We start from the raw sequence: 27,733 nt of genomic DNA, 5'->3' as shown, positions 1-27,733 counted from the left end.
TCTCTGGGACTAGGGCCAGGTAATGTTATCTGAGTGTACAGCTTGGAGTACCTGGCACTGTACAAGCTCTAGGTCTCTGTGGTTACCTTAGACCAACATAGCAAATGAATGAGCATATTATCCTTTGCTAGGGCTGCTTTCTGGTGGAACACACCCCTTGCATTCACAGGAGACGAAAATACCAAGCAGTGCCTAGGGTAAATCCCTCCCCTTTACCCTCCCTTAACCCTGTGTGTTCTGGCAGGTATACTTCAAGGGCCAAACTTGCACCTCAGTTTTTTGCTAGTATTTGGTGCTGGAAACTAAAAAACACAGCAGGAAAATAAAACAACCTATGATTGTCTCAAATTTAGTCCTGAAGTTCTCTGTCTCACAGCGTCAAAGCACAGAAGATACAAATTCTTTTGGGAAGGGACAAGCAAAGGGGGCTTTGGGTGAAATATTATGCTCCCCTATTCCCCCTAGACTTCTTATTGTCTATTTTTCCATGCAGTATTTTTGCTGGAGACACAGATCTAGGAGAACGTTGTCTGCCATGATCCCACCACCCTTGCTACCACTGAGGAAGAGGAAAGGGGGACAGCGGTGCAGCCTCTGTCTTGCAGCTGCAGCTTGCCTAGGTGTCTAACACGACTGCAAACCTTCTGAATCCCTGTCCTTCAAAGTAGCATTTTTTTGGCCGTTGATGCAGGGAATAAGAAACAGCAGCCTTCATTTTTGTTTAAAATTCAGCAAGTGTTTTACCAGATGTAGAACCAAGGAATTGAAAAACAAAAGCAGGCTCCCTGCTCCAAGTGCAACCTGAATGCAGGACTAGTCTGGGAGTACTTTGCTATGGCAAAATCCTCCCCTCTAAGCAGTGCACTGAGGAGGTAAGCCAAGAGGCAGAGGGACTCAAGGACAGCCCCAAACTCTCACCCAGACTGGAACAACTGCACAGTTGCTATGTCTAAGTCTCGGGATCAGCCTAGTTTCAGAAAGGGGATTCAAAAACTCAGTATCAACCTGCTACTGGTCCATAAAGAATCAACAATTTATCATCAACTACTATTATGATGTCTGCAAGCTTTTCAGCTGAAAGAAGTATCTGCACTCCATCATTCTCTCTATGCCATGTGGCAGATCTGGCCTTAGATGGCATTTGATCTTGCCAGTAAAATCTGCTGCTGCTTGGAATAAAGAGAGACTTGTGAAAGAAAGTTGAGTGCTTTATGAGTCAGAATTGTAGACTTAGCTTTTTTGTGAGCAATAAGAAATATCTGCTGTAACAATACCATTGGTGTGAATAAAGTCACAAAAAATTGCATCAATCCCACAGCAGTTTCCTTTGCTGCAGGTATATAAGTTTTACAGAAAAATGGGAAAAATATCCCAATAAGCTTTCCTGAATTCCACAAATTAATAAATTAACAAAAGGCTCATATTACAGTGTCATAGACAAGAGACAAGATTGACTATTCCCTGATTGAATATATGATTAAGGCCACATTCACAGGCAATGAAAAATAGAAATTTCCTTCAAGACTTGCAGAAGTGTCTCCATTACTTCAAAGGACGTAGTGGATTCAGTGATGATTATATTCTGGTCAGCCACTGAAGTAACAGATTACATGCTCATGGTATGGAGTTGAAGGCAAAGTAAATTACAGAGGCAAAAAATGTGTTTTACTGTCTGAAAGGAAGGAGATTTCTGTGATGAGCAGTTTTGTCTCCCTCCATGCTGACAGCAGAGGTCATACAAAGTCTCAAGGCTCTGCTCACACAAGAAGAGGGGAGCTTAGTCCAGCTTGTACTTTGCTTACAGCAGAATTAGTCATTATGTGTTTGTCTGTAGCCTAACTTTCCTTATCTCAGTTACTTCCTTCACAGGCTTTAAAGCCAGGTAATCCAAGGGATACAGGCAGCTGAGGAATTATTCTCTCAATAGGTCTCATTTATTAGATGCTACAGCAAATTAACCTATGAAATTGAGGTAGAAGTTGAACATAAATACAGAACACACGTCTGCTGCACAAGTGTGCTAATGCAGCTTGGTTGCTATGGTGTAAAATGCAACATAAGGATCATGAGGACATGTTTGCCTTTTCCCGTTACTGAAGAAGATGGCTGGGTGGTTGACTAATCCATGGGATAGGATATTGCATTGGTCCTAACAACAATGTGCTTCTACATGGAAACAGACATCAGCTGCTGCTGAGAATGTAGGTAATCAGGCTTTGCCAACCCAAGTTCAGTACTTTAATTAGTCAGTCAGTCTTGGAGCTTCTGAGCCACTAATTCAGTACTTCATTCTCTTCTTTAAGGTTTTGGTTTTTTTCTGATACCTTTTAGGTTTCAACACATTCTGAAGTTAGCAGAAGCCTTAGTTTTGTTAAATTTGATTACAAGCATTACCCAAGTGTAACTGATTACTCCTCAGGAGCAGAAAAATATTGCACATATAAGTAGAAGAAATGGTTTTGTTTTCTTTTTTTGTAACTGTTTCATTTGAATGTGGACTTAAAACTGATGACAAGTGCATCTCAGTAGCTCTTTAAGGAGAGTATCTCACTCTGTTTATCTGTTTAATGCATACTGCATGAAGAAGAGCAGCATAAATTTCTGATGCATTGCTCCTCCTGAATGCTATGAGCCAAACTGGGGAAGTTCTTAGATAACAGCAGAAAATTTTCCTGGATAAAAGCAGATTTCATTTCCTATCTTTCCACATACTCTGCTGAGTTTTGAATCATGCTTTCAGACCATGGACTTCATACCTCTGTCACTGCTGCCTAGGATTTCAGTCAGAACAAGCTTGTGCCACAGCTGCCACAGTGCTTCCTGCCCACTCCAGCCAACCACACTTGAAATGCACAATGCAGGGTACCGTGGCTTAAAGAACTCCTACCCACAATGTAAACATGAGCATAATCTTAAGCAATAACCAATATTTACTTTTAGGCATAATGAAATAAAAATAATTTTGGCAAGTAACATATCTATTTGCCTTCATATCAACTAAAGCCGCAGTCCCTTGTGATTATCCACCTTATGCATATCACAGGTTCTCTTTGGAGTATTTTGTTCTTGTCTTTATTGTGCTGTCCACTCATGGCTCCCCAGGAGAGAGACCATGTTTGCTGGAAAACACAGTGAACTGTTTTCAAGTGAGTTACATCCTTTTGTAAAATCAACAATGAATGGCTGTGAGTTGCTCACTGCTAAGAAAACGTGAAACCAATAAACGGTGTCATGAGCAGAGCAAATGTCTGAAGGGAACACGCATGTGGCCCTCACATGGATCCAGGGTACTTATCAAAATGGAAGTCATTAAAGGACTGAAACCTGAGCTAAACTCACACTAAGAAAGGGTGTGTTGTAATAAAAAGGTTGTAAAAAAATAGTTCATCATTTTCTTATCTCCTTTTAAATTCTCTGATATATTGGAAGAGATTAATGGAGGTTTTGAAGCAAAGCTTTTGGACAACTGTCAGTGAAATGGCAGTAGCAACAAGATGGAGTTTTCTTATCTAATAAAAGTGGGTCGATTTCTCTATATCCAGGAAAAACAAATGTTTCTTTTCTCTGATTTCACTGATAGCAATCTAGAAAAAAAAAAATTAGTCAAATAACTCTAATTAGGAAAAACCCCAAGTCCTGCTATTCATGCTATCATGACAAACCAGTGTGAAGCTCAAGCACTTGGAAACAGAAGGGCCTGTGCGGAACAAAGCAAATTTTTTTGCTATTTTCACCACTTCTTCCCACATGTTTTTTTTTTCTGTTTAGCTATTTAACATCAGTAATGTTGACAGGTACTTGAACAGAAAAGAAAGGACTCTGAACTGAAAAAGAAAGGACTCTGCAGTCCTGAGTAGCCATCTCCAGCAGTAACTGCATGTCTCCTCTGCAGCATCCTAATCTGTGCCTGAGTTAAAGGATTTTATTTCATAAATGAAGAGCTGAGGTATAAAGACAAAAGAAATCTCTGTCTCTTCTGTCCCACTTTGGCATCCCTAACTCATACATCACTCTTCCTCTTAACTAGGGTGCGGTATGCCCCAGCCAAAACAGCTTTGGTTCTGCTGAAGCTGCTTTGCCAGCACAAAGCCTGTTCCAAAGCCAGTTCTGGAGCTTTCCTGCCACTTCCTAAAAAATCCTTGGGGGTTTTCCAGCACTAGAGTGCCGAAGTGAAGCATACAACAAAATGAGAGAGCAGTCCATGAGGTGAACTAGTTTGGGGAAGGATGAGGGAAGGAGCCTATCAGGAGCTCCCTCACAACCAGTAATCCCTAGCTTTAACAATGATCACCACAATAACGGCAACTTTTTTACAAAAGGCCACAAGTGTCTCATGTACAGAAAAACACCATCAAGGGTGAACAGCCAAAGAAGAAAAAAAAGAAATCAGGGAAGTGCAGAGGTAGTTCAAGGCATGAAGTGATTTATTGCTTTACTGCTCATTTATGACGAGGTGCTGTATGATATTAGGGGACAACCCCACCCGCTGAAGGGGCGGGAAAGCCGCGGTTGCTCCAGCGGGCTCTGACATCACCGCTCCCACACTCGGTGCTGCGGGGGAAGGACCGTGAGGCAGGTGCTGGCGTTCCCCAAAACAGGAAACCGTATTTCCAATGCCAAAACTATAAGAAACTCAGCTCGAAAGCACTGCGTGTTAATATTATTCTCGCTCCCGTAGCTTTACCCTTCGGTTCGGGTGCGATCCTCTCCCGAGCCACGAGAGACCAGTTTACCATGCGGGCAGGAGCCAGCCCTCACACTGTAACTAACTCGGTAACTTGCAGTAAGGAGCGGACTTTAAATAAGAGTATTGCTGGTTGCCGCGACCCACTTCGCACCGTGCGGAGTTTATTTTACACCGGAGTATTTCGGTGTCACGTCATGGAGTGAATAACACCGGCGCCCTAAGCAAGGCCAGCCCGGCCTGAGGGGGGAGTGCAGGCTCCATCCAGCACCGCATCACCGCGGACCCAGCGGCGGCAGCTCCACGGCACAGAGCACCGTGAGGTGTCCCCTCTCTCCTTCCCTCCTTTTTTTCTTTCCTTCCCTCCCTCCTTCCCTCTCTCTCACCTTCCCTCAGCGCTCCCCTCAGGCTCAGCCCCCGCCCCGCGGGCGAGCGCCTCGTGCTCCCCTCGCGCGCGCGCACCAATCACAGACGCCTGGAGGGTCCGCGAGCCGGGTGCGCGCGCCCGCCCTCTCCCTTTCCTACCCACCCCCGCTCCAAGGGCGGAACCGAGAGCCGGCTCCGGCCAATCACAGGCAAACGGGCGTGAAGCGTGAGGCGCGAGCGGGCCCGCGTGCGGAGACGCCGTATAAAAAGGGGGCCGGGCGCGAGCGCCGGGCTCACTCGCCGCCGGCGCTGACGGCGGAGGGACGCGCGCGAGCTGCCGCCCCCACCCGCCGCCCCAACGGCCGCCGCGCCCCCCCCACGCCGCGCCATGAAAACCAAGTTCTGCAACGGCGACGCCGACCCGTCCCCGCTCGGGCTCCTCCTTGGCCGCGGGTCTGCCGCGACCGGGCAGCCGCCCTCCCCGCTGGCTCACCCCGACCCCGAGGGGAAGGACCCCACCGTGGCGGGCAGAGGTGTTGGTGTCGCGACCCCGCCCCCGGCGCTGCCTCCGCCGCCCGAGGAGGAGTCGCCGCCGCTCGACCCCCGGACGCGGCGCCGGGCGTATCTGTGGTGCAAGGAGTTCCTGCCGGGGGCCTGGCGGGGGCTGCGGGAGGAGCAGCTGCGCATCAGCCCCATCAGGTCAGCGCGGAGGGGGAGGTGGCCCATCCAGGGGGCGGGGACGGGGGCGCGCCGCGGGTCCGAGCCGACACCGGCGGGGGAGGCGAGGGGCTCGGTCCTCAATTGAATTTTATTCTTTTAAATCCCTCCCGAATTCGGTTTAGTGGGCGGCGGGAGCGGGCTGGTGGGCGCGGGGGCGGTGCGGGGGTCCCGGGGGCGGTGCCGGCCCGGAGCGGGTGGCGGTGCGGGGAGGCGGCGGCTGCTGCTGCTGCATCGCGACGGCCCCGGATCGGCCCCGCGCCGGGGGAGGGGCCCCGCGCCCGGCCGGGAGAGGGATGGGGCCGGCTTCGGAAACCGCTGCACCGCGCCCCGAGCTCCCTGCCGGGGAAAGGGCCCCGATGGGCTGGCCCTGGCTGCTCCGCGCTGAGAAGTCATCAGGTAAACGCGGTGTACCGGCGATGTGAGTCATCTTTTACAGCACACAGTAACGAGAGCTTGTGACTCAGCACGTTGGCAGCAGAAATATGTAAATTGGGGACGTTCTGGAAGCCATATGATGTAATGTGTTGGAGGTCTTTGCCTTCTTTGCAGAATTAAGTAGCATCTTTATTTTGCTCTAACTAAACCGATGTCAGTTCAGTTTCCCCTTTACACACTGCTTGTCTCACATCTTCCAGACTTATCGTTCTACCTGATCAAACATGGAGTTGAGGACATGTTACTGTTATCAGTTTGCTTTCCCTATCTTTCTACTTTTGTCCTACACAAATCATGCACACATCTACCCTAGGTACCTAAAGGAGCATACACAGTTGACAAAGCTCTGGTGTGTAAAAGTGTGGTTAAAACACATCCTGCTCATTTCTAAATTTATTTTAAAAGCCTTATTGAAAAAATTAGCAACTCACTGAGACCCAGTGCAGGTAGTATGTGTTTTTCTAGATTCTCTTCACTTGACAGGCTCATAAGGAGTTACTGAAGGGAGAGAATTTTTACAAAACCAATACAATTCCTAAACAGTAGACTAGTCTGATATGTCTAGTTTGAGTTGCTTAATTAAATTTTCATCTGTATTAGTGTGTGTTGCTGACTTTGGTTCTTACTTTCTAAAGCCTTACATTTTAGCACAGTTATCTTTGCATTTCTTGGAAACCTCTCATGTGAGGCAACATTTCAGAATGGTTTGGTGGTTTCCAAATTTGGCAGAAGAGAGGATGAGCTGAAACTCAAGAATGTATAAAGCCATGCTAATTGGTAGTTGAGGTTTTTTTGGCACAAGTCTTCTCACCACTTTCATGTCTGGAAGATGCATTATATTGGTTTGCTGATTTTGGTTTCAGTCAGTGTGCATTCTCCAGTGTGTTCATTAACATTGCAAAATCATGTTCTTGTACAGCTGTCAGTTAAGTAGCTGGTAGCTGTATCTGTATGAGTGAGATGTGCCCTTTTGACCTTTAAGCAAGCTGTTGAGTCGACTGACCTTTCAGAAGAACAGTGCCTTTTATTATGCTCCTATATGGATTTCCTTGATAACTTTTCCAGGTAACCTTTGAAGTCTTAAATGCTATAGTGAACTTAAACTACAATGAAACTTCTATTGTATGGAGTTCAGCATCACTAAGGCACTCCGCTTTAGGTTGTCTGGTATAAAAAAAAAAGAAGAATTTCTGTGCTTTCACACGCTGTGCAAGCTGAGCATTTGTTTTAGTCATGTAACTATCATGAGCTTTAGTCCAGTATTTCTTGTAAAGTGTTTTTCAGTGTGCTTAATTCTTCTATTTAATTATTGATGTTTTCATTAAAGTTTTTGTCAGAGGCTTAGAAAAGGCGGCAGATGTTTTGGGTTTTTTTTCCACAAAAATCTGTCTAGCACAGTTCAGATAAAGCCAGAAGTGTAGTTAGTATAACTAACCAATTTTTGGATTGTCTTTGAGTACTGACTCTGCTCTTCCTTTGATATCCTTTCCATCTGTCTCTTGGGTTTTTTTCCAACCTGTTCACCTTCATGGTTCAAAGTTACTTCATATCTTGTCTCTAAACATCCTTTTTTGGGTGCCTGCCAAGCCACCTGGTTCTTTTCTGTCTCCTTTCTTAAGCATATTGTGCAGCTGCTGTTTTACCCTGTTTTCTTGAGATTTCTTTTTTTCTTCTCAGTTGTTGACTTTGGATATGTGGGCCAGCCACTGTCTCCTTCTTGGTAGCCTTTTTTTCCAGAAAGTCTTTTCTGCTTCCCCACTGTGCTGAAAGAGAGCCCAGAAGAATATTTGAAAAAGCATTGAAAGGAATGTCAGGTTAGGACTGAGAACTGCGTTTTAGCCACTACATTTTGGATCTGCTGTGGATTCTTGTAATTCAGGGTCACTGCGAGGTATTACATGTTATAGGCAAAATCACTTGCAGAATGAAAATATGAAAATTTCATTCATGAACATAAGGATAATGATAAGATTGCAGAAAGGCAAAGCAAAAGGTAAAGAAAATGTGGGTTGAGTTGATGGGTGTTCTTAAGAGCTACAAGAACCTCAAGAAACTTAGCATCTCATCAAGATAGACACAAACTAGGGAAATCTGTGCTTCAGTCATTCTGATGATACACAAATACACTGGGTTTTTAACATAACTACAGTTTAACAACAGTAGTTTTACAGGAAAAAGGTACAGCATTTATTTTGTTTTCCACAGCTTTGTTGATCTAGATGGATACTAGATCAGAGAAACTGTGATTTTACATTTGACAAATACATGAGCAGCTTATTTCAAATAAAGAACCGCTTTAACTGTAAAATTCAAAATTGAAAATGCATCCCTAAGAAAGACAGCAGAATTGAGACTTCCATCAGCATTGCTGTAGCACAGGTATTTAGGTTAAATCTTTATAGCTGAATTTTGTAGCTGCCAATCCCAGTGATAGCAGCTCTTAATTCAAATTTGGAGTTCTATATTTGCTGCATGGTTTTAAACTTTTTCTGCCATTGTTTTGCTTGTGCAGCCAAGTATATCTGACAAGACTCCAGCATCACTGAAAATAATTTACTTAGCTCTACATGGTTGTTTGTTGCCTTTTACATCCATTTGTTAATAGCTTGAGCTGTAATTTGGATCAATAGCTCTGGGTGGTGAACTGTACACTAAGAAGCACCAAGCTGCCATTTTTTTATTGAAGCCTCATATGAGTTATTGGTACTGTTGGAAAACTTCCTTGTTAGAGTAGACCAATTAATCACACCAAAAGGATGCTTACTCACTTCAAATCTGTTGGAAACAAAAGGTGTGCTTTTCCAAGTTAGCTAATCAATGTATTTCTGTCTCCAGAGGTGGTCTCAGCAACATGCTGTTCCAGTGCTCGCTGCCTGACACCATTGAGACAGTTGCAGATGAGCCACGGACAGTTCTCCTGCGTGTATACGGTGCCATCCTGCAGATGGTGAGTACATACAGTGCTTTGGGAGTGGGAGGGTTTCTGTAGCTTCACTCTAATGTTTGGAGATCTTCATTTGTGACACTATGCAGCTTTATCCTTTAGGGAATGTTTCTGTGGTGGGGGTAGATTGCAAGCTGAAAGCAGTTTTCTTTATGGTTTGTTATTGTCTGGAACTTACACTCCTTTCTACACAGATCCCGACTGGCGTGAATTAGCTGACGGCTCATTTGCTGTTTGTTTGGGCACTAATGTTTTGTTTATGGTCTTAAGTTTGGACTGTGGTGTTTCAGAAAAATTTGCTTCTGTACAGAATGTAGGACTTTTGACATAACTAGCTAGATTGCAAGGGACTAAATTGTTTAATTTTAATCTTGATAGCACTTGCAAATCTTGGAGATTAGTTGAAGGTTTTGTCAAGCTTATACACTACTCAAGCATTTTATTAGATATTATGGGTACTTGTGCTGCTAGAAAATTTGATCTATAGTTTTAGACTAAGAATGAACATCAATACTGTACAGTCATCTCATTCCAAAACATGCTTTTCTGAATGTGTGAAATGCATTATAGCTGGCACAGAAACTTAACCAGATGTTTTGTCGAACTCTTTTAATGTTACTTTTATTTGGTTAGTAAAATGTAAATAGTGTTGAAATTTGTCACACCTTAAGTGAAGTGGTTGGCAAATTTGTTTCAAATAGTAACATTTAAAAGCAAGACTATTTTGTAGTCTTCTAAAGCTGACAGAAAGTTACTCTAGCACTGTACAGCAGATCTCTTATCCATCTCTGCTACATACTTGATTATAATGTAAATATGCAATCATAACGTGTTTAACCTTATGAAAAATTGCATCTTCATAACATTACATCTGTGTGTTGGCAATTGTTTCTGTTTGACTTAGAGGGTCTGTTTTTTTATCCATTAATTTTATATTTTCCAGTACTCAGTCACATGCTTTGAACAACTGATCCAATATCTGCAGAAGATTTTCTGTTCCTGAGATTTCAGCCCATTCTTCCTGCTTCTGCTGTCTTGACCAAACTTAATATTAAAAGTCTCATTAGATACTGTTGCTTTACTGACTTTGAAGTGCTCCTTTATTATATTATGTGAGTTGTTAACTTTCCCGTGGTAACAAACTTTACCAGAAATATGTAAGATACCCCAGTGGTTTGGAATAGCATGAATTGCTTGGCTACAGCACTATATGTGTGTTGGGAAAGTTCAACAAGAAAAGTGTGTACAAGTTCAGTAATTCAAGCTTAAATAGTTTTTAGTTTCACTCTCACTAAAAGCAGAGTGAAACAAAGGGGGGTGTGAAACTTTGTTTTCAAAATGATTCCTAGGATTGATGCTAAGTTTGGGTTATTTTTAAGAATTATTACTGGTTTCAATGTAATGCTGAGCTAATATGTAGAAAGCTTGAGTAGGAACATGGGCTGTCAAGTTATTGTAGTGGTAGAGCTTCTGTTTCCCAAGAGCTGTAAAGAAATATGGCCTTTCCCTTATTTTTCAAAGGAAAAATAAAGTGGACTCTAGAATTTGGCTGCCCTCTTCTTCCCTCAGGGTATTTTTTTAACTTGCCTCTTCTCTGCCCCTATCCACTGAAGAAATCAAAATAAATTTTTGGGCTCTAAAATCAGAACTAATTTGGTTTGAAAATTGAAAGTGTGTTCATAACTTTCTAACCTTTCTGCTCTTGGTGTTGAAGGATCTTTTGAGATGTCTAACTTCCTTTATTTCCATAGTGGCAGTGAAATGACTGCTCTTGTTGGTGCAGTTCACTAATGGTTAAGTAAGCAGAGAAAGTCCCAAGGTAAAACTTTGATTGCATTGAGGTTCACAATTTTTGTCAACAAACATTTGTCTCTTCCAGCCCCTATACCTTAAATGCAAGTTAAAATATAAGCAAACTGTTTTATTGGGTATTTTGAAAACCTCACATAGGATTTCTGAGTTTCTGGGTGGCATAAGCAGAATGTTGTGACAAGCCTGTTAAGTGGGAGTAATTTGACATTTGTAGTAAAGTTGCTTAAGTTAAAAACTCTGTAGGAATTAAGGAACACTGCTTAAGTTGAGTTTCGAGTCCTTATGCTAAAATCACAACTTTATTCTCAATGACTTAATTGTAACTGCCACTGGGTATTAGTAGTTACCACTTGTTTGTTTGAGCCTTTGTAGCATGTCTTAACTCTTGTCCATTTTACCTTCTGTTGGAACTGGAGCACAAACTAGTGATATCAGTTCTTTATACCTTTACTGTAAGTACTGTGTATCTATGGCAACCTGCACCAAATTATTGTACATACAGAAGACAAGTTTAAGTTAAAATTTTGAATACAAGTGAAAAATGGATCTCTCATTACTAACTTAAGAATGAATGATACTGGCACCATAATTCTTTGAGCCACCTTTTAAAGGAACCTTTTTTGCAGTTTGAAAATAGCTCCAGTTTGCTTATTATGACTCTTGGAAGACACAAATGTCAGTACATGAAACTCATCCAATATAAACCATGCCAGCTGGTTGAAGCTGCCACACAGGGAAGGCTTTGTGCCTTCCTCTCTCATAGCTGATATGTTTAAGCCAATTTTTTGTGTGCATGACTGTTTTGGGGGGAGCTGGGTGGAGATGAACTGTGCTGGCTCGGCCATTATTATGAATGGTCGCACTGGCATGGATGTTTATAAATCAAGGACTTCTCTTGAGTATATCCTTGAGCAGAACTTTTTTTTAAGACAAGTATTGTACTTGTGACAGGTTAAAGTACTAACCACATTAAAACTCCAATGTTTGAGGCACAATGCAGATATGTCCTACACTGAAAAAAGGGAAATGTCTTACTCTGCTTCACTTATTCTTGCTCCAGCTTAGTTGCTAAATTTAAAGAGGAGCATTGTAAAACTTGTGGCAAAATGTCTTTAACTGTTGGTTGTATCAGTGTAAACAACTGAAACTAAAGGTTATCCAACAATATGCCATTTAATGTCCAGACTTTAAAATTGGATTTTATATTCACATCACTATAGTGTTTCTATTTAAATTCAAAATAGCATCTTGAAAATGCTAATAGGATTTCAACATAAGGTGGCACCAACCCAAAATAAGCTCAAATCAAGGTGAAATTTAAGTTCACCTATCAAAAGGTAACTCGGATTGATTCCCATTCTTTTACACGTGTTAAAAGAACCTTGAGCTCTGACTCAGTGGGACTCTGTTACCTTTACAACAGGCAAAACAAAATCTTGTATGCAAATGAGGAAAAACAAACCAGGATACCTAATAGTCCTTCCTGGTCTCTCAGTTTCTATGTGAGCAGATGCAAAATGAGTATAAATGGTTGCCACAATTCTGTGGTAAATCTTTTTCCATACCTGCCTTGCTGCCTTTTATTTTGTCTAACTAAATAAAATGCAGACTGCTGTGTAACTGTAATTATCAACGTCTTCTGTGGTTGTTGGTGTCCATGTCTGTTTGTAGCATGGAGTAACTACAAATCCCTGGCACTGGCAGACGGCTTGAAAGAAACCAAGCACCTCTTACGGGGATATATTTGTGTTGGGTGGCATTAAGGGTGTTCTGGGGGTAATGTACCACTTTAGTTGTATATGCATGTGTTCTCTGCTGCAGGCTTGCCCATGCGATCGTGCCTAGAGCACTCTGGTTTCCAGGTGACAGACACGATTCACGGTATAGTATGAGATCTCTGAAGTGGAGCATTCTCTACAGCTTTCATTTTCTTTAGTACTGGATTTCATTGTTTAAAAGTAAGCTTTAAGTAGCACCAGCTACTGTCTGTGCATCTGAATGTTTACAGCAATAACAAAATATCAAAAAACTGTCCCTTCCTTTTCTCTGCTCCCTCATAACAGAATGGTAACTTGAAATGTGGAGGATTGGAGTTGTGGCTTTTGTAGAGCTTGAATTGGGAATTCTTCACATGCTAGATTTTTAGGACTTCAGCAAATTAGTATCAGTTCCTTCAGGTCTGACAGGGAAAAGTGATCAATGGCAGATCTTTAGAAGTAGAAATGGTTATCACTAAATCTAAAGCTGGCTTTGTTCCCTACACTAAAGCTCAAGTTGACATCCGCCAACAGCTTCTGGAAAAGTTTCTCCTGCTCAGGTCACCTCTAACCTCTGAGGCAATTCATGGTAATGTTGTGATTTAAGATTTGAATTCCAGGGATTTATCTAATTTATTTATTCTAGGGATTTATCTAATTCAAAATATTGCAGTATTGTGAAGTATTGAAAACTAAAGCTGAGTAAGCTCAGAAAAATTGAGTTATATTTTATTTAAGTTTGTGAGCAGAGCTCAAAGTTAGGTATGAAAAAAGAGATACAAGTTCCTTCTCTGTACAGAATTTTCTGGTCAAGCATCATTTGGGTTTTTTGATAAGAGACTTGATCTTTCAGCTACAGAAGAAATAAATTGGGGTCATTAGGAAGAAAATGTTGAACTCAATTTTCTGTATCAAATTGCCAGATTTATAAACACTATGCTCATCTGAGCAAAGATCAATGTGTCCTATTTCCCATTCAATTTACATGATAAATTAGATTCTAAACAACTTCTATTGAATATAGTTGTCCTCCCGTATTAAAACTGTAGTGAACCTTCTCAGGGCTTTGAGAATAAAGCTCTGAACAAATATTTGAAGAAATCTTGAAGCTGTAGAACACATGTCCTTTTCTAGTTAGTTTCCACATAGAGAGTGCAATTAAAAAGCTCTAGCAGTTAGTTACTCAGTGATTCTCTTTTTCAGGTAATTAAAATCGCCTAATTTCTGTTGATGTAAATAGCTCCCAGAATTGGACTTTAGTTGGAGTGGGCTATTAAGAGTTATGGAAAAAGTGAAATTGATTGATTTCGCCAAGAACAAGTGAGCTAAATAGGCTGATCAAATTATGAGATGCCTTATTTTGAACCACTGTTCTCAGAGGTGAGTGTGGAATCAGGAAATAATCAAATTCTACTACTTTAATCTGTTAAATTCTTAAACTTCTGGTACATAATAGTGCATCCTGCAAACTTTGTTCTCCTTACCCATGTATAGTGAAGAATTTCCTAATCCTAGGCTGAGTACATGGCCGCTTGTGAAGACTGATCCTCTCCAAGCTCCCATTCATATTCGCAAGTTATTTACAAATTTGTATTCATTTTCTTCTGGAAACTAGTGTTTCCTGCTGAGGGAACAGAAAAGAGGGATGGGATGTTGCAGAAGTCTTGTGATGACTGCAGTAAAGCCCTAACTGTCCCTTTCTAATGGCACAGTAGATGCCATTAGGCTGTCTCCAACACCAATTTGAGTGGACTTTTGGAACTGGCTAGCTCTTTATACAGTATGACCTCTGGAAAGCAGATGCCAGTTCAGGTTTTAGGGAAAAGTCTAATGTGCTTACCTTCTGATTGAACTGAACCATTCTGAGAGCACCATTTATCAGGAAAGACTCCTGAATGGTGAGTAACTTTCTGACTGTTCAAGAAAAATCTGAGTGGTATTGATGTAGACCATGCTTGTTCAGAGAAGCCCTCTGTAAATTATTTTAATGTATTGAGTAGTTGCACATTTAGCTGTAGTAAATATGTTTGGACTTTATTAATTTCCTTGAAAGTAATATAAAGTAATAGTAGTTTCCATATTGTCTTGTTTTAAACTTATACAGTAGTGTTATGTGAAGTACTTGCTGAAAGACCATCGATTGTTGTTAACTATCCTTCTTCTATAGCTTCTGAAATACTGTAACTGCAGAGCTTGTTGTACTGTACTTAAGGCAGCTGGTGTTGCTTAACTGTATTCCATTAAGTTCATATTTCCACCCTTGTTTTGGACATGTTAGAGCTTTGGAACAGGAAGGTATGCACATGGTTCTGTGATTGCAATGTTTGTGTTCAGAAGGTGGAGATGCAGGCTGCCTTTATGGGCCTCTAAAGCTAGTCTGGTTTAAACAGTCAATGGTGGAATTGCAACATAAATAGCAGCCACAAACTGTCACTAATTCTAAGCAGATATTTGCTTTCTCTTCTCCTTACCTTCAACCCCTTTAAAGGACAAGGTTTTTAATACATCTTGTATTTTTAAATGCGCAGTTCTATTAAAAGCATGTGCCATTGAGGGTTCAGTTGCTGAGGGTATGGTTTAATATTCTGAAACTGCTTTATAATGACTCTTAATAACCCTAGAACAATATGTTGTGCATGGAACTTGTTAAAGTTTGGCTAGTATACTGCGCAAAGGTGTTTCTACTGAGACACCTTTAGCTTACATGGGCAATTCATTCTAAGAACAATCTTGGATTTGCACAGCCAGTGGTACACTGGCTATACAGCCAAGACAGCACACTCTAAATAAGCAAATTCTAGCCACAAGACATTTGGAAAATAAGGTAATAAGCAAAAAAAGTGCTTTGCAACCTTCTTAACATGACTCTTCCAATAGTCCTTGTAAGGCTTTTATGTAATCTCTGTAATGCGTCTCAAGTGCTTTGGCTGGAAGAATCTCATCCCAGATGTCGTGCAGAGGGACTTCATTTTCTCTTAATTAAAAACATTCCTCTGAGCTTATGGTGTATTGAAATCTTGTTTGAAAGACTGGGAAACAAGAAAAATAAGTGAAAATCAGGTATTTACACGAGTGGCTTGGTCTCAGTGGCACATCCTTTTGAAAGATTTTGGAATTGTTGGAAGTGTGGTGGTCAGAGGTCAGATGGATACTAGTGCTGTAGCTGTCACAGATCTGAGACAGTGTTGAGACTTTTAGTTAACTGTAGCTGGTACTTCTACTCCCTTTGTTCTGGTGGTTGCAGGTTAATAACTTTAAATTTCATCTTCTCATTGTGTTTGCTTTTTCTCATTCATAGAGGTCGTGTAATAAGGGGGAGTCTGTACAGTCTCAGAAGGAAAATGACTTGCAAGTGAGTAACTAAATTTGCTTATTTCATGGAATTTTGTAGATTATAGGGAAATGTGGTGATCCTGCTTGTTTTAAACCAGTAGTTATTCCACCTGGACTGTGTCTAGAAAATGTAAAAAGTAATGAATAAAAGAAATTTTTTTGCTCACAGAAGCAACCTTATGTGAGTGTCTGGACATAGTTTGGAAAGATTCAAGCATCCCACATTATGAAGCATCCCCAATTCTACCCCAAACCTAAATGGTTTCTTATAATTTTGAATATTGGTATCAGTTCTGCTATTTCTAGTATTAGACTCTTCTTGACTAGATGAACATTAGTTCTCTGCTTTACCTAATTCCTAATTTTTTAATACATTGATAACTCCTCTGAGAAAAGTACATGGAGCTGGAGAGAACTTGCTCTTGAACATTAAGTGTTCCTGATTAGCACTGTGCTTGGATCATCTCTGCTCTGCAAACTTTCAAGTTCTTGCATTCGGAATAATTTCTTCTCCTGCAGCATAATGTTTAGCTGATTGTATCTTTTCCTAAAGTAATCTGAGCAGGATTTGGTGATTTAGATTTCTACCCTGGCAGTATTTTTTCATTAAGGGATAACATTGCAGCATGCTAGCCAGATGCCTTGGTTGTTATGTACTGGTTTCAGCTCATAATGATTTTGGCAGTGACTAGGGATTTTACTCAATTGATAAGTGCTGCTTTTCTCTCCTTGTATTTTTGCCTTCTGGGAATGCCATCTGAAATGTTTTCAAGCATTTGTTTGGTTTTGGTTTTCTTTTTCCTAGTGAGTTGAAACTGGTTTTAAATTTCTTAGTTGCTGAATGACTGCTTTTGAAGTTTTGTTGAACTTTGTTTAGCTTACTGGAATGGCTTCAATCAGTTGAACCAAGACTGAACTGAAAAATGTACTGGTTTTCTACCTCAGTTTTTTTCAAAGATGAAAAATTGAGGTGGCTTGATTTCTCGTCTACCACAATCATGTAAAAAAAGAGTTAAAGCTATAATAAGTCCCCAAAAGTCCAAACAAGCCCCACCCTGGTGACAGAAGTTCATAGAAGTTTTGAAGTACAGGAAACAAGGTTTTGAACTTCAGAATTTCATTTGTGGTATTTGTTGCTTGAAAATACTCGTTCTCTGCTGATAGGTTGTCTGCTATTAATCTCATAGTGCTGAAATTTCACTGTTGAATCAGTGTTTTCAAGAATTACTGTCAGGATGGATTTGTTCATTTTCTTGTGTCTAGGTTATGAGAGGAGATTATATTCTTTAGAGAGAATAAAATTCTCTGTGTTCACTAACAAAGTCATTGTAGCCTCTGAGCTGCCTGGTGTGTGACAATTGTGTCTAGACATTGGATAGTCTTCTGTCAGCTCATAAGGGTTTTTAACAGGGAATTTTTTGGTTTACTTTAGTTTTGCTGTAATTTGCAGTAGTTTTCCTTAATATGACTGCTTTATATATTTTACAGTGAAATTTTTGTTAAAGCAGGAAAAAAGCAGAAGCTTCAGTTCCAGCTGAAGTGTATAAAGGCTTCTGATCTCTCCTTGCCTGTATGGGAGTTGCATCCTGGGAAAGTCTTGTAAAAATGTGTATAATTGCTAGGTTGAAATAAAACATTGATCTCTAAGTATTCATTTAAAAACATGAGTGGTCCCATCTTCTCTAGAAATCTAAATACAAGTGCTTATGGATGAATCTCTGAAACTGGTCAAAATTGAGAGCTTTATATCTTAAAATGTTGTCTTGGCAGCGTAAGTATATTGCAAAGTGTTTCAATGCATTGAGGTACATAATGTCCTTGGCTACAATGCTTGGTCCTTTGAAGTTATCAGGTGAACATTAATCTGAAGAGTCTGATACCTAGATTTGTTCAGTGTCCATATGAAGTATGCTATAGAATTTGTTTCATGTCCTTTAGTAGTTCATTTCCACACCTCTCCTGTGTTTGACAGTAGTGTATGGAATGGAGACTTGGTAAAAGGTTTCTTGGGTATTATGAAGGAGAAGCCTTTGTACCTTTGTGAGATTACATGGATGGTATTGTTCCAAAACTCATATTGGACTTGTGTTCAAATCACCATTTGGTTTCAGTAGAGGAAACTTCTTCTAGTTCTTGTCACTTCTGATGCATGAAGAGATGTTTTAATGAATAACAGGGGTTTTTTGTACTCTGTTATCCAAGAATAGGGAGTTGCTTTCCAGTAAGATATGGAAATAAGGAACTAATACCTTAATGGGAACAGACTTAAAAACATGCGGTGCTGTACCAGGTGCAGTTGAAGTCAGTGTTGGTTAATAATAGAGTGGACATCCAGTAGCTTGTAACCAATTTCCTTCTTGGTGCTTGGCATTAGGTTTCAGAACTGAATGGAAAGAGTTCAGACCTGTGATGGTGAGGACATGTGAAATAATTAAAAACATATTTTTGGTGTGCTAGTGGATAAAGTGTTTGGTGCTTTGAGGAACTGGGATGAAAAAATGGTGGAGAACGTAGATGCAATACATTCATATGTGAATTGTCTTAAAGTCTCAGTGCTGCAGAACACAGTTACACGAGTCTTTACTACACTTCAGTATGAAACACTAGAATTTATTGAAGATCTCAGAATAATGTGTAGGACAATAATAAAACTAATTTATCAACAGTGCTGCCTGGAGTTACTCAAGAGTCGAACTTGTATAGAGTTATATACTGTCTGATACTGTGTTGACTGCAATAATGCAAAAGGATCTGTGGTCAAAAATACCTGAGAGGTTTCTTAATGTTGTGCTCTTCATTCTCATACTTTTAAGTGTTATGGATCTGACTTTGAGATGAGCTGCTCAAAAGTAGGCAGATGCTTGGCAGATCTTCAGGATTTGAGTAAAGCTGGATTCTGGTGAACATAATTGCTAGAAGTAGATATTTATAATGTGACCTCTGTGCTTACAGTTAATCTTACCCATCCAGAAAGCTACACCTCAGTGATTTTTAACTGTGTTTTTGAGACTAAATATTTCATATTTCTATTAACTTTTAAATTCATATTAAAAAGTTGTCTGCTTGTTGTTGTTATGAACCAAGCCTATTGCTGTATGAAAACATTAGAAAAAAGTTACTGAAACTTGAGGTATGTTTGGTGGTACAAAGGGAAGAACATTTATTCACACACACATTCCTTAGCAGAAGCTTAAATTTCTTCCTCACTTCAAAAAAAGAACCCCAAAAAACTTAGGATTTCCTTCCATTAAGCACATTCTAAGTTGTTCTTCTAAATGAAAAGTGTTGTTCAGTTTGTTCACTTGTGTTGCTAAAAATGTTCTTTTGAGAGGTAGTGCTCTGAAGAGTATTAAAATAGTTGATATAGGATAATATTTGTAGTTCCTGCATTGTGGTTCAGTGGGATGAGCTCCTCCAGCGCATGAATTTGCAGAGTTCCCACAGGTTAGAGAGGAGAGGGTGTTTTAGTTTTTGCAGTTTTCCATTGACCTGGCCCACCAAAGTTAAGTAACACAGATTTTCTTCCCCAGCTTTAAACTTGAAAGCAAAATACTTGTATTGCGCCCATGCTGACTAAAAGTTATTAGTCAAGAAACTTTGATTAGCAGAATATTGAGTCTTTTCAAAGTTAGCCCTAAAATTTTTCACTTGGTAACAGTTCAGCTGCTGCGCACACCCACGTTAATTTCTGTGCAAGCACCAACTAATGCTTTCATTTCTTTGGTAGGGAGCAGAAGCCATGGTTCTGGAAAGTGTTATGTTTGCCATTCTTGCAGAGAGAGCGCTCGGCCCTAAGCTGTATGGAATCTTCCCACAAGGGCGACTGGAGGAATTCATTCCCGTAAGTCCTGCTCATAATTAGTTAGTGGGCTGCTGGAAGCTGTTTTAATTGATCATGACAAGGTCTCTGGACTGCCCAGAAAAGCAGGGATGTGGGAATGGGATACTTGGCCGCCTGTAGTAATTGCTGTCTGTAATTTGATACAGTTAGAGTGGGTGTTGGAGAGCCCCATTGTAGCTTTTGCCAGGGGGAGATCTCTAAAATTCTTCAACTTTAGCAGAGGCTAATAAATGAAGATAAAAAGCCTATTAGATACCAAACATAGCAAGGGGAAGCTGTGGAGTAACACTTCCCTTTAACAGCAACAAGAGCAGATGCTTTTGATGTTCTTAAATATTTATACTTGATCTGCTTTGAAGGTATTCTTAGTGTGAGATGTGATACTCCCCAGGTCTTGAATCTAGAAGTGAATTGATTAAGTTGTTAGTAGGGCTGGCTAACAACTTTGCAAAGGCAGCAACTTTGTAAGTTCATCTGTGAGCAAAAAAGAGTATTGCTTGAGTACTACACTAGTATTCCACACTATACTGCATGGAGCCTAATGCTTTATAACTAATCACAATTCTGTAACTCATCAATTAACTGCATTGTAAGAATACTGTATTTTATTACAGAGCAGGAAACTGAGCACTGAAGAACTTAGCTTACCTGACATATCTGCTGAAATAGCTGAGAAGATGGCCAGATTTCATGGCATGAAAATGCCATTCAATAAGGAACCTAAGTGGCTTTTTGGAACAATGGAAAAGTAAGTTACGCAATACTTCATGGGGAAAAAAGGTGACCCGTTGTAATTTTGATAAGCAGATCATTCTTCCTGAATACCTGAGAACACAAGCTTTCACTGTACCCAGAAACTATTGCATGAAGGACTTCAGTTACCTTGAAGAACAGCAATGTTTTCTTTAGTAACTCTTTCAAACTTCTTGATTTTAGTTTAAATGGTATCATAGTATAGGAAGAATAATATGCTCATTGTTACAAATCCTTTATTATTGTCTCTTCTTTTCTTACCAGGTATCTAAATCAAGTGCTGAGAATTAAATTCACCAGAGAATCCCAAACCAGAAAACTGAACAAACTTCTCAGTTACAATCTCCCCCAGGAAATGAAAAATCTAAGGTAGGCTTATTTTGTCTACCACTATCTTCTAATCTCCACCGTTTCTGGATGGATTTTTGTATACTTTTTCAGATATGTTATACAGTATAACACTTTATCTTCATCTTACTTTGCAAGGTGGGGATTCTTTTTGGTTCTGTGACCAACCTGAGTCTCATACAAATACAAAATTCTATAATGAAATAGCTGATCTGACTTACTGATCATGAAGTCAAACTTTATTGTGCTGATGTTTTGTCCTAATTACGAAAATAGGCTGCTGCTGGGAGGGAATAGTGTTTCTAGTTCTTACAACAAAATTACCTGGAAGTGGAAATGAGCTGAGTGATTTGTTACTTAAAAGATGCTCTGTTACTTTTTTTCTAGAGCTACGCTTGAAGCTACTTCTTCACCAGTTGTGTTTTGCCACAATGATTGTCAAGAGGGTAAGCTGCTAATATTTCTGTGTTTGTCAGTGATGTACTGTTGAGCCTTTTCTGGTGACTTGTTTGCTCTCTGAGAGGTAGCCATGTTGTGGAGGTACTGCCCTGACTGGTGTGCTACAGTACCAAAGAAAAGTATGGGCTTCTGCAGCCCTTGAGGCTTTTTCGGAGAACTCTGGTGTCGTGACTGGGTCAAGCCAAGAGTGTACTCATGCTCTGTTAGTACAGATCAGTTGATGATGGGAGCCTTGTGTTTTCTGTTTAGCCCATACCTGGCTGCCATATATGTGATCAGAGTAGGATATACTGGAGTCATTCTAAAAGAAAGCTGGCTAAGAAGTGCAGTGAGTGGAGAGTTGACGTGGCAGTTTTTAATTTGTACTGGTAAGAAACATTAGGAAAACATTATCCACCTTTTTTTAGTGTTGTCTGGGAGGCATGGAAGGAATAACAATTTTCCTGAGCCAGTTACTGAAAAAGATGAGGAGGAAGCAAGGCTGAAGGTGTGTTGGGTATGCTGTGTCACCTGAACAGTGGGTAAGCTGGGCTGAGCTGGAAGGATGCTCTAGTGGGACTGTGTGCAGGGCTGTTTTGTTGTCGCTGGTCCCAGCTTTGTCAGCTATGGCAGAGGAACTGCCCAGGATGGTAGGCACAAGGATAGGCAGCACAAGGGGGAAAGGCCACTAACCTGAGATGTCAGTAGTGGTGGAGTTTGAGGTCTCCTTGCTGATGTGGCAAGGTGCACTACTGCAGGTGTCAGAGCATAATAGGGCTGAGGCAAGATGGGGAGCCTAAAGCTCCAAGGGGTTTGAGGGATGTCTGTGAAATACTGTGCTGCTTTTTCTGTTGGTGCAAGAGTGTGGCATGGAGAACAGATGCACCTGCAGAGTCACACTACTGCAGAACTTGACATTGCTCTACATTTATTTACTAACTGCTACTTGGCAGAGGCAGGCTTGATGTCTTTTAGATTAATTATAGTGACTGTGTGACTTGAAAGACACATAAGCAATTGCCTAAACTTTCTGTATAGGTACTGGTTGTGCCACATATTAGAACAGTGGAGTGCTCAGACTGACTTTCAGGCTGCTGAAAAGAATTTCTGTCCCAAGTGCTGTATGATCAGTGGTACTGCTATGCTGATATGAGAGATGCTGTGAAATTTATAGGTCTCAAGCTGTGCAAAGAAACAAGGAGCAGGGACTGCTAAGACTGACAGAGCTACCTGAGCCAGCTGCAAGCTAAATTGGGGAAAGAGGATCCTTGGGAGAGCAAATCTGCCTCTCCCTGTGCAGAAAAAACTTCCTTGCTTTCAGCTTTACAAGGTAAAGCTATATATCTCAACTTCCAGAGAGCTGGTGAACAGCAGTGCAACTTGGCTTTAACTAAACCCAGCTGGCAGCTCAACCCCACACAGCCACTCAGTCTTCCCAGTGAGATTGGGAAGAGTATTGGATGGGTAAAAGTGAGAACCCACAGGCTGAGATAAAGGCAGTTAATTACGGAAAGCAAAAGCTGCTCACACAAGCAAAGTAAACAAAGAAATTAATTCACTGCTGCCCTCAGGCAGGCAGGTGTTTAGCCATCCCCAGGAGAGCAGGGCCCCATCACACACAACAGGGACTTGGGAAGACAAACACCATCACTCCAAACATCCTCTCTTCCTCCTTCTTCTCACTCTATATAGTGAGCAAATTGTATGGAATATTTCTTTGGTCAGCTGTTCAGCTGTATCTCCTCTCAACTCTGCCTGCATGCTGGTCCCTTTTTGGGCTGGGCTGTGAAGCAGAAAAGACCTTGACTCTACAGAAGCACTCCGCAACAACAAAAACATCCCTATGTTATCAACACCACAAATCCAAACATAGCCCTGTGCCAGCTACTATGAAGAAAGTTAACTACCCCTGCCAAAACCAGCACACCTATAATTTTTCAGTGCAGATATAAGGGATAACTAGGATTAGCTGAACAATGTTCCTTGAGATACACAGTATTGCCTTTTCCTGATTTTCCTGCATTATTAAATATGCAGTATTATCTTAATTTTCAGGTAATATCTTACTTCTGGAAGGCAAAGAGAGTTCAGAAAACCAAAAGCTGATGCTCATTGACTTTGAATACAGCAGCTATAATTACCGGTAAACACTTTATTTTCTCTTCAGCATGGGAGTGTGTTCCTTTCTGCATGCTGCAGGGAGGCCAAGTGCTGCATTACTGATTGTTTGTCTGCTTTGATAGTGGTGGTTAGCAAATATAACAAATCAAAACAGTTCTGATGCTGTTGAGTTTAGGCATACAGCAAAGTTGTTGTGGCTTCTTGATTGTTCAGACTAGAGTGTTTGTTATGCACAAATGGCTTCTTGCTTGCATGTCAAAATTGCTTTCTAGTGGGAAGCTGAGGAAAAGGGTAGATTTTGTGTGAATGTGTGTGTAAGGCAGCTTTGCTTTTGTGTTTTTTCTTTCTGTCCTTTCTAATGACTTTTTGATCTATGCAGATGAGAATACAAGTTTTTCACTACATGGTTATGCAACATGCTTGTTTTTCTTCCCTCAGCTATTTAGTTAAGTGTTTTTAAGGATGATCTAAGTGTATATAGTCACTGGGATTAAACGCCACCATAGCTGGAACAGAGTAAAACAGTGAATTCCAATAATGTAAAAGTGCAATATGTTAAAAACCTTGAATATGATCTCTTTGCCTGCAAGAATGCCAGTATTAGAGATGTCTGACTTCACACTGATACTCAAGTATTTTTACTATCTCCATTGGTATATAGTTTGGTAGCAAAGTCTAATATTTTCATGTAGCTGGTAGTTTTCATCCTTAACTGCCCCTCTTTACTGTTTTACAATAACTTGCAAAAAGTTGTTTGCTGGTTATCAATTCTCTACCTCCAGCAAAACTGCAGTAAATTCTGAGTAGCACAGTGCTTTTAAACTTGATTTTGGGTTTGCTTAAAAAAAACCCAGACTGCTAGTTTGCAAATATTGAGCTACTTTGTCTTTATTTCTTTTTCAGAGGATTTGACATTGGAAATCACTTCTGTGAATGGATGTATGATTACTCATATGAGAAGTACCCATTCTTCAAAGCCAGTTTTCTTAAATATCCTTCGAAGAAACAGCAGGTAGACACAAAAGACAGTTAAATGCCAGTGTCCAGTCTTCATATCTTAACTCTTTTTCCATTCCCTTTTAGACTTACTGTGTCCCAAGATATTTCCTCCATGACTTCAAGTGTAATACTTCATCTAATCCTGACCACCTTTGCTTTAAAAATCATAGTAACTTAATAGCTATTTAGGATAGAATATTTACTGTGTGCGGTGTAGCCATCTGCCACAAAAAGTCCAGTAATGGTAGACTCCAACTATAAATTAGTTGATGGTAGCAGTATGTTGCCTGTGCTAATATTATAACTTTTCTTAAACCAGACTTTCAAGCAATTGTTAGAAGCACCATTCATCTTAAAGCTAACTCCAACACTGTTGATGGTTGGAAAAAAATAAATGCCAACTTATTAGAAGGTCTGCCTAGGCCTGAAAGAAACAAATATATCTTGAGATGAAATGATGTAACTCAGTTGTTTACTTGCCTTCTAGCTTCATTTCCTCTCCAATTACCTGTCTGCATTCCATGATGGCTTTGAAAATCTGAGCGATGAAGAGAAGTCTGAACTAGAAGAAGAAGTGTTGGTAGAAGTTAACAGGTAACTTGCCTTGTACAACTGTATCTTCAGACTTCCACTGTGGTACCTATACTTGTGCATATCTCACTGGTGAGGAACTTGAGCCAAGAGAGATTGAAAGGTGTTTGCGTGTGATGAAGAATGATCTGTCCACTGTAACAGTAGATATGTGATATACACTAAGAGTGGAGTAAACAGAATACTACTCAATGGGGCATTATTTTTGTAGTATCATAGTTGAAAAAAAGGTGTGGACATTCCCAAACTAGGGAATACTGTTCTAAGAGGACATGGAATTAAGGTGTTGTGACTTAGCTGGGTATTTATTTCAATAACATAGCCTTGTAATTTCAGGTTTGCCCTTGCATCACACTTCTTCTGGGGTCTGTGGTCTATTATACAAGCGAAGATCTCATCCATTGAGTTTGGGTACCTGGTGAGTTTTATAACTGCAGTTTTACACAACTGAAAGTGAATAACCTAAATTACCTGTGGTACATTATTGAAAATGCAATGGAATGGCCTCTCACAGCACCTAGTATCTTCTAAGTGGTGTAAAGCTTTAAAAATCCATTTGTTGCTAGTTTGTGCTCTTTCCTTAAGAATGTAAACAACATCTAAGATCATAAAAACTTCTGAAATTGTTCCCATGGTTACGTAGAGAGTGTATAGCCTTGTGTCTGGCTACATTGCAGCATTATTCTGCAATAAGACATCCCAGGCAAGAGAGATGCCAACATGCAATGAGAATTTCAAACTAAGTGCAAACTTAAAGTGCATGTGTTGTCCCATGGTGATGTTCAGTGTGCAGCAATATCTGTGCCAGGTAGCAGCCCCTACTTGAGAAACTGATCAGTCCAGCTCTTGGTCTGTGCTCAGTGTACTGTAAAGTGATAGGACTGGCAGGTTTATGGGATATCTTACTGGAAGTGTTGCAGGAGCCAGTCTTTTCAGTCAAGTCCTGGCCTTTTTAATAGCTGTTTTTCTGACATTTTGGCAGCAGCTAATTGTGTTAGAGTTGAAACAAAACTGGAGGGAATTTTAAGAAGCCAGAACACCTCTGGAGAGATTATCCTTCTGAAGAGAGCTAATTAGTGCATTGAGATGATGGATTAGGAAAGTAACACAGTTAATACCTCATTATGTTTCCCTATCCCAAAAAAGAAAACAGCTGTTTACTGCATTGAATACTGAATGTCCCTTATTTCTCCAGGAATATGCGTTATCCAGATTTGATGCCTACTTTGATCAGAAGAGGAAGCTGAAGGTGTGAATGTGGGAGGAGTGGCCTGTTGGTTACTGTATGAAGAGGGCAGCTGAACAGAACTTTCACTGTGCTTAGGCTACTGTATCTCTAATGAAGGTGTCACTGAATTCCAGTTCCTGGGAATGCAGGTGTACAGTACTGAGGACTACAAAAATTACTTGTTTACAGTTCCATAAATAGTTGGAATGAGATTGGGAGGCAAAAGTAAAATACGACCATGCAATATCTTTAAATCTTTTCAATCTAGGAGCTATTTTGTATTATGGGAGAAGCTTAAAATTAGGTGTCAATACCACATGCATCAGAGTAAACTTGCTGTGGGTACATTTTTGGGGGATGTTGGCATTCTGGTTTGTGTTGTAAGTGGAACAGCTGTAAAAGCTGATTTGTTATAGACACTGCCTCTTAAGGAAAAGCGAAGGAGACAACTGCTAAACTGTGAAGTAGGCTTAAAAACTTACTGTGAGTTTAGGTTCACCATGCCCCAAGAACACTATCTTCAAAGCTGCTGATACCTTACACCACTTTAACCAGAAGCAACTAAACACATGGAAGCAGTGTGCTTTAAAGTGTGAGTGACACACACAAGAATGTCTCTCTTAGGCTGGTGTGCCTGGGAAATGAAGTACAAATGAGCTTTGAACTGGACATTCTGAAGGAGTTTGTTTTGAACTGTTTGTTCCATGTCATTCAAGAACATGCTTTGGCCCAGCCTGGTTCTCTTAAAATGCTGTGTCCTGCACAGGGGGTTCTGTGGGCTGGCAGCACTGGGAAGAGTGCCTTGAATTGCTCTAGCAGCTCCCCAGATAACTGGATTGGCATTGACAGTACTGGTAATTGAGGCCCATCTCTCTTGTGTTGCCACAGTATATGGCTGTAATAAATAGAGCCAAAGACTGTGGAGAGCACTTCGGGAAATTGCTGTTCTGCCTATCCAGTTCTTACGTGGCTTGAGAGGTGCTTTTCTTGCGCCCTCAATTCTCATCATGTTCCAAGAATCCAGTAAAGTTGAGCATCTTGTGGGGAACAATAACATGTATATTGAAACTTGAGTATAATCTGTGTACATGCCATCTAAAGACTTCTTTTGATTTTTGGGAGCTTGTTTATTTTGAATGTTATTTGTTTGTGCTTTCTAACACACTGTATTATAAACAAACTTCTAAGTTTACCCTTTTTGACTTGTATAGCAAATACTGTTTCAAGCGGCTGAAAAAACGTGCAGCATTTCATGTACTGTAAAGCAGAACTTGTAAAAGCTTGTTACTCTCTTGTACAGAGAATCATTTTCCATACATTCAGTTATTAATACTTTATAATAGATATAAAGCACTTAAAAACA

At 40.5% G+C, this 27,733-nt stretch overlaps 1 protein-coding gene across 2 annotated transcripts; it reads left to right on the top strand.

Moving 5' to 3' along the window:
- The first annotated feature begins 5,347 nt into the window (after nt 1–5,347).
- CHKA (choline kinase alpha) lies at nt 5,348–27,733 on the top strand. Of its 2 annotated transcripts, XM_041481152.1 has the most exons (12): nt 5,348–5,749; nt 9,041–9,152; nt 16,017–16,070; nt 19,779–19,892; nt 20,507–20,640; nt 20,910–21,014; nt 21,381–21,439; nt 23,487–23,574; nt 24,456–24,564; nt 25,039–25,145; nt 25,479–25,560; nt 26,338–27,733. In XM_041481152.1, exons 1-12 carry the CDS (start codon nt 5,439–5,441, stop codon nt 26,395–26,397), a joined length of 1,335 nt encoding a protein of 444 aa, XP_041337086.1. In that variant the 5' UTR covers nt 5,348–5,438; the 3' UTR covers nt 26,398–27,733. The 2 variants fall into 2 exon arrangements, with proteins under 2 accessions (XP_041337086.1, XP_041337087.1); XM_041481153.1 differs by lacking the exon at nt 16,017–16,070.

The sequence above is a fragment of the Pyrgilauda ruficollis genome, unplaced genomic scaffold (assembly GCF_017590135.1).
Source record: "Pyrgilauda ruficollis isolate IOZ18807 unplaced genomic scaffold, ASM1759013v1 scaffold55, whole genome shotgun sequence".
In the NCBI taxonomy this organism is placed as follows: domain Eukaryota; kingdom Metazoa; phylum Chordata; class Aves; order Passeriformes; family Passeridae; genus Pyrgilauda; species Pyrgilauda ruficollis.
This window is presented reverse-complemented; position numbering and strand designations above follow the sequence as displayed.